This window comes from Polyodon spathula, chromosome 27 (assembly GCF_017654505.1).
Source record: "Polyodon spathula isolate WHYD16114869_AA chromosome 27, ASM1765450v1, whole genome shotgun sequence".
In the NCBI taxonomy this organism is placed as follows: Eukaryota; Metazoa; Chordata; class Actinopteri; order Acipenseriformes; family Polyodontidae; genus Polyodon; species Polyodon spathula.
The window spans coordinates 1788290-1801170 of NC_054560.1; the positions used below are offsets into that span (position 1 = coordinate 1788290).

At 37.7% G+C, this 12881-nt stretch overlaps 1 protein-coding gene across 2 annotated transcripts in view; it reads right to left on the reverse strand.

Annotated features, from left to right (window-relative positions):
- Nucleotides 1-12022, reverse strand: part of LOC121301448 (CREB-regulated transcription coactivator 1-like) — a 46700-nt gene extending 34678 nt beyond the window's left edge. For both annotated transcript variants that reach the window (XM_041230860.1, XM_041230859.1), the window contains exon 1: nucleotides 11876-12022. In XM_041230860.1, the coding sequence (XP_041086794.1) occupies nucleotides 11876-12001 (126 nt within the window). In that variant the 5' untranslated portion in view covers nucleotides 12002-12022. The remainder of the gene's footprint in view (nucleotides 1-11875) is intronic.
- Between the last annotated feature and the right edge of the window lie 859 nt (nucleotides 12023-12881).

The following is a 12881-nucleotide window of genomic DNA, read 5'->3' on the forward strand; positions in this document are numbered from 1 at the left end:
TATTATTAACATTATTAATACGAGCGTTCTGTTCTGATGCAAATCTTTGCATGTACCTCGGTATAGCTCTCCTGTAGCTCAGGGCTCTTGAGGACCTAACACTAACTGTGAGTATTAGCCTGTTATAAATGCACGGAATGTAAAATTGCTATATTATTGTGGCAAAGTGCCCGCCCCTGTGTGTATTTTGTGTTACATGTTGTATGTTAATGTTGGTGTATAGTCATTGGTACACGGGATATAAACGGGTCTGTGTAACACAAGTGTTTAAAATGTATTTTTATATTTAGGCACGAGGATTACACAGCACTTCACGTGCAATTAAAACGTAATAATATGTGAGCACGGGGAATTGCACTTTTATTAATTCACGTGCAGTTGTACCAAGACTCCAATTGAATGATTGATTAGCAATCGAGTCTCAGTACAGCTGCATAAAAGCTGCATGTTTTCACTCACTCAGGGTTGGGTGTTCAGTGAGTGGAGAACAGGATTGGAGACGGAGGTAATAATAATAATTGTAATAATAATAATAGTTAAAATATCTGCTCACCATGTTTTGTTTATCTGTTTATTTTGGCTACCAGTGCTGTGTCCTGTGTTTTTGTTTGTCTTACAATGTTTATTTACTGTTCTGTTAATTCATTAAATGCTGAGCGCAAGCAAGCGCTCAGCTTCCCCAAAACTCCACCTCTCTGTTTATTTCCTGGTTCCTGTTTCTGGTCTGACATCCCCCCCACTCCGGCCGTCTTTGTGACAGTTATCTATTAAAATGTGCTTATTTTATTTGCAATTCATTTGAAAGAGGAAGCACAGTAATTCGTAGTTGCTTTAACACAGAAACATACAAGAATAGTTCTACAATTCTGTGAGGGAATGCTACCACAAAAAACTCTGAAAGCAACAGCATGTGTAATAACTATATTTGTGAAGCTGTGTGTTTGTGGGTTTGGGGATAGGAGTCGGAGTGTAAATGTTACTCTGGATCTTGACCTTGCTGTAACCAAGAATTGTGGACCTTTACAAAAAAATATTAGACTACCCAGGAGATAGCATATTTATTATTGAATTCTTATTACCATTTTCAACTAAAACAAATGAATGGAAGAATACAGAACTAGCAATAAATCAATCCAAAATGGGGATCAGTGCTAACATGAGGTAAGACATTGAGCGTGGGTTGCACTCTATGTACTCAAACAGACCCTGTTCCACTTGTGTTTCCAGTTATCATTGCCTGAATCCCGGAGTTCTGCTCAGGTCTGTATAACAGGGTGTATCTGAACAACCTGACCTCCTTTTTTAAATAATTAAGCAGTGTATGTGTGTATATGTAATGCTCAATAATTCCTGGAAGACTAGGAACATGGATTTTTCCCATAATTGGTTTATTTATATTCTATCTGTAGGAGGGAATATTTTTTTTTTTCAAAATATAACATTAATTATTGAAGCTACAGCAATACATTCAACATAACCAACTTGAACACAACTGTAATGAAAATATCAACAGGTTGCACAACAATACAAACATTAATGAATTTATATATATATATATATATAATTCAAACCCAACACCCCAATCAAAATGTATAATTTTAAACAATTATAGGATAAATCTTTTGAAGCAAAAGTTTTGCTTTTGCGGATGAGGAAAAAAGAAACAGATGTGTACAATATTTATTTCAGCAAATGTATTCACACCCTGACAAGGAAAATTAAATGAATAGCTGGCTGATGCACCTTTTACAATAGTAAACTCTTTTAAACAATTAGGATATTTGCCAATGAGCTTTTGGCATGATTCTTTTCCTCAATGCAAACTTGTTCCTGTTCATTCCAATTCTGAGGACTTCTCTTGTGCACAGCCTTCTTCACTCATTGCAAAGATTCTCAATCGGATTTAGATCGGGACTGATTAGGCCATTCCAGATCCTTGACTTTATTCTTCTTTAATCATTCTGAAGTAGATTTTGATGTGTGCTTTGGATCGTTGCTGTGTTGGAAGGTCCAGTTGCACTTTATAATATCTTTTGGTATGCTATGGAATCCATTTTACCATGTATTGAAATTACATTTCCTGTGCCATTAGAGGAAAAACAGCACCACAGAAGGATATTACCACCCAGGGTTCTCCCCAGGCCTTTTCAGCCGGGCTGTCGTCGCCCGGCTGTAAAAACCCGATCCGCCCGTCTTGCAGATGCTACTGTGCCTTTAACAATAAGGATTGATTGCGCTTCTAGCAGACCAGATCACTTCCACGTTGCTGGGTGAAAAAAAATCTTGGAACCACATGACAGCTGTGTTACGGCTTGACACAACATTTAACCAATCAGAGAGTTTTCTGTGTTAAGCACTTTGAGAGGATAAAACGTTAAAAATGACTGCTAAAAAATAACCAATTATTTTTCAAAGCAAAAATAGTGACAATGAATGCAGGGGGTCAAAATAAACCGGCGATCAGAGCAATCCACCACCTAATACTAATACTTTTTAAAAAAAATATTAAGGTTACTTTCGGGTATTATCATTAAGTCCATTTTTTGTCATATTATTGTACTGTAAGGTGACATGAAGTACATAATTGCTATACATATGCACCAAAAAACAAAACGCGTATTCCTTTTGTTTTGATATCGTAACAATATGTACCCATGTACTTGTGAGTGCAGGGGTGCTGGATTATTACACTGCGGTTTCATGCAACAGTTATGATGGTGACCAAACGTGTGCGAGTACTGTTGTGTTAAAATGAAGTAAAAAATGTAAAATAGCAAAAAACTAAAATAGACGTGCATTAACAAAATGCCCATAACATAAAGAAAACAATTTAAATGAATCAATAAGCTCAATAATTAAGCTAAGAAAGAAGTGAAAAGATTACAGTTTTTTTCTGAACTCCAATAACCCTGCGTTCTCTTTCCCCAGTCAAATCGCAGAGTGCTTAAACAAGCACAATAATTTACCATCATAAAAAACAGTAATGAAAAAGAAATGTACAATATAAAAAAGCACAACCAGGTATAGTCAATGAAAGACAACACATTATTCAAATTCTTTGCTGTATTATGTATTTAGGGTACAGAAAGCTGCTCCTGGCTATAATGTTCTGCCGCCTGGCTGTACAGAATTCCTGGGGTGAACCCTGGCAACCTGACTTGAACCAGCCTGTATGTGTGTGCGTTTCATTATATACACATATACCGTTTACTCCATTTACAAGAATCACATCTGTCCCTGATGATTTGATTCTTATAAGCGGTTGATTCTTAAAAGCGGGCAGATATGATTACAATTAGCAAAAGCGTGCTTCCGTGCTCAGCAGTTTAAATACAGCATACAGATGTCAACGTACCTGCCTAATCACACGAGATGTGATCAAACTCAAATACAGCTCTACTGGTTGTACACGTCATTGCACTTGAGACAGTACTGTATTACATGTAGTCAGTGTGACAAAACGATTCTTCTAAGCAGATTGCTTGATTCTTAACAAGCAGAGCATTTTAGTATGGTTAGTATAGGAATGATTTTGTCCCAGGGGTTTTGCGGTTCAATTTATATCAGTAATTCTTATAAATGGAGCGCACTGATTATATATCAATTAATCGCAGTTAACTTCTGTTAATACTTCTAAGTATATATTTTTTTTAACTTTCTGATGGTTCATTGGATAGAATGAGGGTTACTTGTATCTACTGTTACATTGAGTGCCAGTATCACAGAAGCGCATCTAGTGTGGTGTACCACCTGCGTGCTAAACATGCTTTCACTTCTTAAAATACACAGTAGTCAACAATAATGCAACAACAAATGAATTTTCGATAGAGAGTACTCGTTTAGAAAAATTCAGGATTGCTGCAAACTCATGAATCAAGCCAAGTACAGTATTACTATAATGTGTGCTGCTGGATAGCCACCAACTGCAGCCCCTGTAACATTGCAGCCTGGTTTTACTTCAATAACCACATTTATTTTTAAGATATTTTTATAGTTGTGGAAGATATAACCATTACTCAATGAATGTTTTGTTTATTTAGGCAAGTTCATATTAAGATAATTAATAATGACTATTATTATTATTATTTAAAACATCAGTGTACGAGTAAAGGAAACTAATAATTGGAAATGCAATAATAAACTGACTCCATTGTGATTTAGCAGTTGGTTCAAACAATTTAACAATGCTACATTGTAAATAAAAAACTATACAAGATAATCCAGAAATAGGAAACAATGTACAGTTTGTGTTCTGTTAAGGAGCGGGCCGGGATCGTGAAGTGTACAAACAATGTCCCAATGAGATTTCTCTCTTCAGTATTCTTTATTTCCTTGGCACAGGTTTATTGCTTTTAGTTACAGCACTGGAATACAGAGCTCAATGAAGGACTTGTCTGAAACGCCCTGACAGAAATTGATTTTTTAAAAATCAATTATTCACATTTTTGTGTACCTACATTACATTTTTTTTTTTTTTTGATTCTGCACCTTTTGGTACACAGCAGCTTTCCTTTTTCAAATTTTTATATATATATATATATATATATATATATATATATATATATATATATATATATATATATATATATATATATATATACACACACACACACACACACACACAAACACACATATATATATAATATATATATATATATATATATATATATATACACACTAAAATTTTCCCTTTCCGGTCCGACATCATCAAAAAGACATCAAGCACAGGTGTCTAGTCGTTTGTTCTCCAGAAAAAATTGAGAAAATCCTTCAATGGCCAAAAAAAAAATTTGGGGCGTATCAGAGCAATACAGATAGCCCCTGCACCACAGAGATAACACAGACACAAACAAAGGAGATAGCTGCTTCCGCATCAAGCGCTCAAAGAATATCACAGACATTTACAGAACTTTATGAGATTATAGTAATAAAATAATGACTTGGATCACATTATTGATGAGTTTGGTGATAAAACGAGTGATCAAGAGAGGATTTATCAGTATGTATGACTACGAAGAGGTATGTGAAAAATACAGTGAACAATAGGTGAGGCTTGGCTGGAGATGCGGTACTGAGTGTCCTTTTGCTATGCAGTGCCTTTTAAACCTGTTTTACTCTGAAAAAAAAATAAAAAAATTAAAACACGTGTAAAATAACCATGCGTGTGAAAATAAATTGGACCAGATGCATCTGCCAAGCGCGGAATAAATGGACCGCTCTGGGTTAAAGTGCAACACAAAAATAAAATGTCAAATAAAAAAAATGAAACGTAATTTGATTATTGTGCTAACAGTGCGCTGCTTTCATTCTGCTGCTGCATGGTTTCGTAATTTTAAATCTGGTTCAATACTGGTCGTGCATGCATTCACTTTCCCCTGTCAATCCTGAGAGCAGGTTGTTTCCGATATGATTCAAGTGGGAAAGGCCTGCTTGCACATGGCGGAGCCAAGCACTGTTACGAGAGCATTGTGCTGTAAGTAAGTGGAAGTTCATGAGGTCGTTCATGGTCCAATTTCTTCAAATCGGTCAGTTTGTGCAGTTTTGGACATTGCCGAGCTAGAGTTTACAGATTTGCCTTTGGCGTGCAAAACTTTTCAACCCAATGTCTGACTCTTTGAAGTCAACAACTTAGCTCCGAATTTCTGCTTGAGATGCCTGGAATCACCATCAGCTCCAGTTCTTACACACAAGCTTCATGGAGGCAAATCATAAACTTGAACAAGATGCAATGTCGGCGAGTCCACAAGCCGAGACTTTAAGGAGATAAACAGATCAGATGTGAATGCCACAGGCTGCTGCAGAACCAGACTGTTGCCAAGATAGCCTTGCATGCATGAATCTCAACTCATTCGTAACAAAGCGAGTCAGTCTGCCAATCTCGATATCACTAGTTAACAGATTCCATTTGGATTAAAATGCAAAAACCGCCTACTGTAGAGATAGGATAGTGTTCACTTGACCTTGCAGTTTAACATTAAGTTGACTAACATGACCTGTAATGTCCACAAGATAATACTTGAGTAGCCATTCACAGTCTAGAAGTTTGGACTGTGTGATACCTTTCATTTTTAGGAATGTTTTCACTTCTTTTAAGCAGGCAGCAAAGCAAGCTAAAATTCTGCCACGGGCAGCCAGCCAGCATACATCGCTGTGTATTGAAAGGCGTGGATTCTCACAACCCACTTCATCCAACAGGGTCTGGAACTGACGGTGATTGAGCACTCAAGCAAGAATCCAATTGACAACAACCAATGCCACAACATCACACAGATCCACTCCACATGACTAGGCACAAAGCGCTTACTGCTGCAGAATATAGAAATTGGGCCATTTGTGTTGTTCTGACAACAGCGCTTTGTGTTTACTCATCATGCCGGGTGCACTGTGTATACACACTGACACAAGCTTCCCTAACTGAATGTGCTTCTTACTAACAAAATCCAGCACAGCATTAGGTTTATCTTCGCCTCTTGTTTGATTTTTCAGTCCTGAATTGCAAGCATTTCTTCTGCTGCATTGCTGCATATATACCACCCAAGAACACACAGCTGTGCAACATCACAGACATCTGTTGACTCGACGAATGCAGAACTTATGTTTTTTAATTGCTGCTTGTCAACCTAATGCAGCATTTTCACACTTTTTTTACAGATAAAAGTGTATCCTGTATTTGCTGCAAGATTTGGGCTTTGTTGGGTAGCCTAATTCTTTAGATAAAGTTTTGGCTATATTAAGCATACATCTCTTTACATATTTGCATCAGTGAAAGGCTTTCCATTGTGAACGACCTCTAAAGATAAGTAAACATCTAGCTTTAAACCACGCCAATAGTTTACTTTGCCCTGCTTTCATTTTTCTCTGCAGCTCCTCGCGGCCTTTTTCCGCACCTCAATTTTTGGGTATTTCACTTCAAATGCAAAATGTTTGTCATGAGATGTAGTTGTAAGTTAGATTTTTTGTTTGTAGCCAGTCTTTTGTTGCATCTGAGGCAATGTGGAAATCCAGACCTCTCCACAAAGGTGAACATTTCAGTCCAAATCAGGCTGAAAAGAACAGTAATCTTCATCTGTTTTCTTTCTTTTTACCATTTTCAACAAAACTCAAAAACTTACACTGTGACTTGTGTTAGCGTGCATATTGCTTGTCGATAGGTCTGTTGACCAATCAAAACATGGTAAAACAGACTCCAGGAACAGAAGCACCAATAAGAGCAGAGGGTAGGTGGACCTAAAAGAACAGTGAGGTAGAATGTCACTAGTCGAGCAGTGGTACATGTGTTGATGCTACTACTATGGTCAAAATAATTCTATACAGTATCCACCACTTACACCATACAGGGTTATTTCAGGCACCCGTTTATCTGACAAATAGCGTTTGTCGTTTTCCATTTCAATAAGAAAGGCATCATTTACACTGTGTTAAGCACGCCATTTATTTGGGGCAAACTGTTTGGATCTCGTTATGTCCATTCACATAGATTAAAATAACAAACGCACTGCTTATACTGTAGTAACCGCTCTTACTAATCCACCAATCAGCTGTGTCCACCTTGTTACCGTGCCATTCACACAGACTTCAATACAAAAGGCAGCACCTTACTGTAGTAAAAAAAGCTTTACAGATTGACCAATCAGCTGTTTGCACCTTGTTACTAAGGTTTCTGTAGTTGAAGAGGAGACTGTGGAAAGGGGTGGGAGTACTCTGTAAATAATGTGTGTTTGTAAACTGTTATTCTTGTTCTCTGTGTGTTTTGGTGCTTGTCTGACTTAGCGCTGAAAGTAAGATTTTGCACATAATGGTTAGGCTATTTAATTGTTATCACTGTATCAAAAAAAACTGACAACAAATTACATTTTTTTTTTTAAGTGAGAATTATTTAATTCAGATTTCTTCTACTCTTAAATGGAGCCTAAAGCAAATTTAACATACAGAGGTGTTACTAAAATATTTATTCCAAACAGATTACAGTACTTTGGAATGCAGTCTATACAAACTAGACAAGAGTTTATGAAAACTGTGTTTTTATTCAGTGGCAGCTGTAGCATCCCACACTGCATCTTGTTAATACTGTACCAGCGAACCTTCACTACACAGTGCGGAAATCCCTGCCTAAAACAATAATAAAAAAAAAAAGCTTAGAAATGAAAAAAACACTAAAGTTCTGAGTATGGCAGGTCAGCTCCCTAATGACCTCTACGAATCAGGTGGTATGATGTTCTGCAAACGCTGTCAACACTCAATTGACTGGACCAGGAAAAATAGCTGCAAAGATCGATGATGTATGAAGAGACTCCATGAGGCTCCCAAGCACGGCACAGCGTGATCCCTGACAGTATGGAACACAGCAGGCAGGAATGCGATGAAGACTGTGTTGCGGTGTGTGCCGAGGCCAATAGCTTGCACACTGCACAACTACAGCATGTTTTGTTGAAATCTTTTGTCAAATCTTGATACAGAACTGGATTGCAATGACAAAAAATCAGATTTAGCACATAATTGTTGTTACTTAATTGTTATCACTGTATCAAAAAAAAAAAAAAAAAAGATTTTAAAACTGACACAACGAATTGCATTTCTTTTAAAAAAAAAAAAAAGTAATTAATTTCTCATGAGTGAGAGAATGATTTAATTTTGGACAACAGATGTATTCTACTTTTAAATGGAAAATGTGTAATATGCATGTTGTAGCTTTTGTTGGTTTTTTTTTTTTTTTTTTTGAGTAAACAAAATGAAGCTCTGGATCATTGCTTTTTTTAGAGTATGAATTTAAAAAAACAGATTATATGTTTGATAGTTTTGTCCCATAACTTTTATATGTTTGCAAACAATCAGAGTGCTTCTCATTGGAATTACTCAAATATTGTGTTTATTGTGCAAGAAGTCTGAGCTAAGGAGCTTATCTTCAGTTCTAGATCTTCAGGTTAGATCAGCGAGTGTGTTAGCAAGTGCCAGCATCAGTGAGCACTGCTGGGTTCTGCCAGCAAAATGGAAGCCAAAGTGGCAGATCACTAGATGGTACTAGCTCTTACTTCTCTGAACAGACTTCAGGAAACCAGAACTTGATGAAAGCACTTCAACACAGGTGTATCCAAATAAACAAATAATATAAATAAAACGGTATTGCTTTTTTTATTGTTATTAATGTCTTACAAGTTACAAATGGTGAGGATGTATTTATTCATTTTTAATCAAATGAGTTCTCATTCAAATGCAAGTTGTGCCTTGCTGTTTAGCTGTTGCCCAAAGCGTTACTGAATCTTCAGATAAAAATCGTACCGTTTGTTCTTGATTTTGAGAATTAAAATGTCGTCGATGCATCGCTTGTTGTCGATAAACGCATATGTCAATCGATTAAGAAATGAAGTTGTCGACTGCATCACTGATATCTGGTACGTGAGTAATGGCAACTAGAACCACTCAATCATTGCAAAAGTGACATTTGAAACTACAACTCTGTTTTAAAACCCATCACTAAAACCTGTGACATTGAAAATGAACTTAATATACAGTCAACTACACTGTACATTTACAAAACATAAGAAAACTGTAAACCTGCTGTATGTGAGACTGTACTTTAACATTAAATCAGAAAATGTCACTGAACAGCATCTTACTTTTACATAAGCTCCTAATCTTATGCTTTTATTGCACAAAGGGATAGTAAGAGGAGTGTGAATCTGCTGTATGCCGATTATATGTGAGAGATATTACCCAGTGTGATAAGAACCTAAGTGACATCATGAACAGCTTGTCACCACTGACATCGTGATATTTTGTCCAGGACATTTCAATGTGGTGATAATAAACAATGGGTGACATTAAGAGGGTGCGACTGTAAAATGAATGCTGCTTGTGGTTTACCCTAAAACTCAGTCAACCAGTGGAGTGTTACAAAAAGACTACTAGAAACCCTGGAACAGAACCAACTACTGTGCAATGGCAGTGTTGTTTGAATCACATTAGACCTGCTCCAATCACAATCTAAAACAACCAATACTAAATTTACAGTGTGTAAAACTTATTTTTCCAATTAAATAAAATGTGTTCCAGCAATTTTTAAATATTCCACAAATTGAGAGATTTCATGGCTTCGGTTAGCAGTCAATTAATAGGAATTTTCAATGTCACGATCCATTTCTGTACTAAAAAGTAGTGAAGCTTAAAATATACAGTACATAGGGCTGGGACAAATATTATTCGAACAGAGGAAAGAAATGTTTGTTTTTTCCTATAACAGCATTTATAAATGCTTGAATCAAAAAGTGATTGTGTAAACCAATGCATCAATGATGTCCGAATTATGAAACACATTGCACTGTACAGGAGCGTGCCTCCCCTTTAAACAACACACTGCACTGTGCAGGAGAGTGCCTCCCCTTTAAACAACACATTGCACTGTACAGGAGCGTGCCTCCCCTTTAGACAGCACATTGCACTGTGCAGGAGCATGCATCCCCTTTAAACAACACATTGCACTATACAGGAGCATGCCTCCCCTTTAAACAGCTCATTGGAGTGTACAGGAGCATGCCTCCACTTTTAACAACACATTGCACTGCACAGCAGCGTGCCTCCCCTTTAAACAGACATTGCACTGTACATTAACTTGCACTAGAAAAGCATATTCTGGAGTTCACATTCAGGTGAGACCAGGTGGTTATTACAATAAAGCCACACAATTAAGGGCACTGTGTTTTGCTCTCACTGACAGAAATATAAACCACCCATAATAGTAAGACCACCCCTTTATTCAATTTGAAGACAGACACCAGCAATGCCAAACCTCTCTAATAACACCAAAACGTTTTAAAACCACCTGTTGCTGCAATACACCCAAAAATCAGGTGTGAAAAAACCGCAAATAACATCTTAGCACAATTCTTAGACAATCTGTTGCCCCTTCAGTAGTAAGACCACATTTTTCATTCATAATTCAAGCGTAGGTTTATACAGCAGTGACTTGTTTACAACCAGCATTACACACACAGCACCAAAGCAAACATCATTTTTGAGAAGCCAAAAGCAATAGTGGAGATTTGTGTTAATAACACTAATGAAACTGTGGTAAACCAATGTGTTTTCTGACAGATAACAAATCATCGACTCGGTCCAACTCCCTCATTTGCTTCCAAGTTCAAGAAAATAAATTCGTTTTAACATACAATGCTGTACACTCACACGAATGAACCTGCAGTACAATGCTGTTTATACGATTCAACGATCACGTTATCAAACAGCTACTTCCTCCATTCAGCTGTGCAACACTCATGAATCCCTTAGCCGCCCATTCATAAAAAATACAGCGTTCAACAAGGCAATGCAGCAAAACTACAACGCAAAAAGCGTGTGGACTCCAAACGGATGCGGCGTAAACTGGGTTAGTCTAGCAACATTTTAACAAAATAGTTAATTTACATTGATTCAAAATAACGGACTGGCTTCTGAATAGTCTATATACCCTGTCTGCGGGGTATATGATGTTCACGGTTTTGTTTTTTTCTTCAAAATGACATGTCAGAACTGAGCACCCTTTTACCGTGCCCGTGTCCTTTCTCTGTGCTATCTGGCAGGTAGACGAATCTTGTTGTGTTCTGGTTTTCCTGCGGAATGAGTGGAGCTGTCAGTGAGTGTCAGACAGTTGCCAGCCTGCCATTGCAATCCCATGCATGCGTCTATTGAACTTACAACATCGGGTGCAAGCGATGCAAACGGTACCGGTACATGATCTAATGCGTCCTCGTCAATGTGTCTGCTCTGCCTCTATCCATGCGATCGATTACCGAGACCGAGTGACCGATTGGTTTGTTATTGTTTATCTTCTCCTCCGATGTGCGTGCGAGCAGAAATAATTGGCAATCTGGACAAGGTCGCTTACCCGTGCCGCTCTGGTAATGCTCAGGTCTTTCATCACCTCATCGAAAGCCGCCGTTTCCTCCGCCTGTTTCTGGTTATGTAAAGCGATTTTCTCGCTGAATTTCCTTGGATTGTTTGAGGTCGCCATCTTTAGCTCTTCTCCTCCTCCTCCTCCTCCTCCTCTTTCCCTCTGCGGGACGTAGCGTGGACGCGTAGCAGCACGTCGGCGACGTCACCACGCTGTAATTAGCACGCTTGCTACGCCAATGTTTGAATACGCTATAGAAATTTAATGAATGCGGCTGTCGTGGCTTGATAATAACCGTTTTAACTTAATATTACGAGACGTGGACTTTAGGAATTAAGTTTCCCCTCAACCGTGATTTGGTCATGTCTCCAGCTCTGCCACATGTGAATTATACACAGTTAGCATTATACTCTATAAATAGCACAACAGAAACCATTCACAAAACTACGAAAAATATTACAATAGTAAAACATTTTTATATTAAATGAGAAACGCGTGTGTGGTACAAATTGCAAATTAATTCTAGTCATTAGTTGTGAAGTTCATGTTTTACCGGTAATAATTTATATTTGTTTTATTTTCCGCTAAACAAATTATTTGTTGTTTTTAGACGGCTAGCACGATCCGGAGCTGTCGCTGCAGGCCAGCACAAAACCCGGACACTACTGCACTTTGGATTATAAACAAACCATCGTTTCAACAGTACCTTGTTGTTTGTCCTTGTCTTGAGCACTGCAACTCACTTTGCCACACTAACTTTAGAACAGGCATTAGAAAAACACAGAGCAGTGTCCAGGGAAGGGTTAGGGACTATTAAAGAGTTCAAAGCTGAAATAATAATGAAAGCCCCACTTTCACAAGGCACGTCCTGTATCTTATGCACTGAAGGAAAGTGTTGAAAAGGAGCTGAATAGGCTTGCCCTGATATTGCAAGGGAGACCCTAAAAGACCCAATTTTATCCCAGGTATTGGATTATACCCTAAATGGCTGGCCAAACCA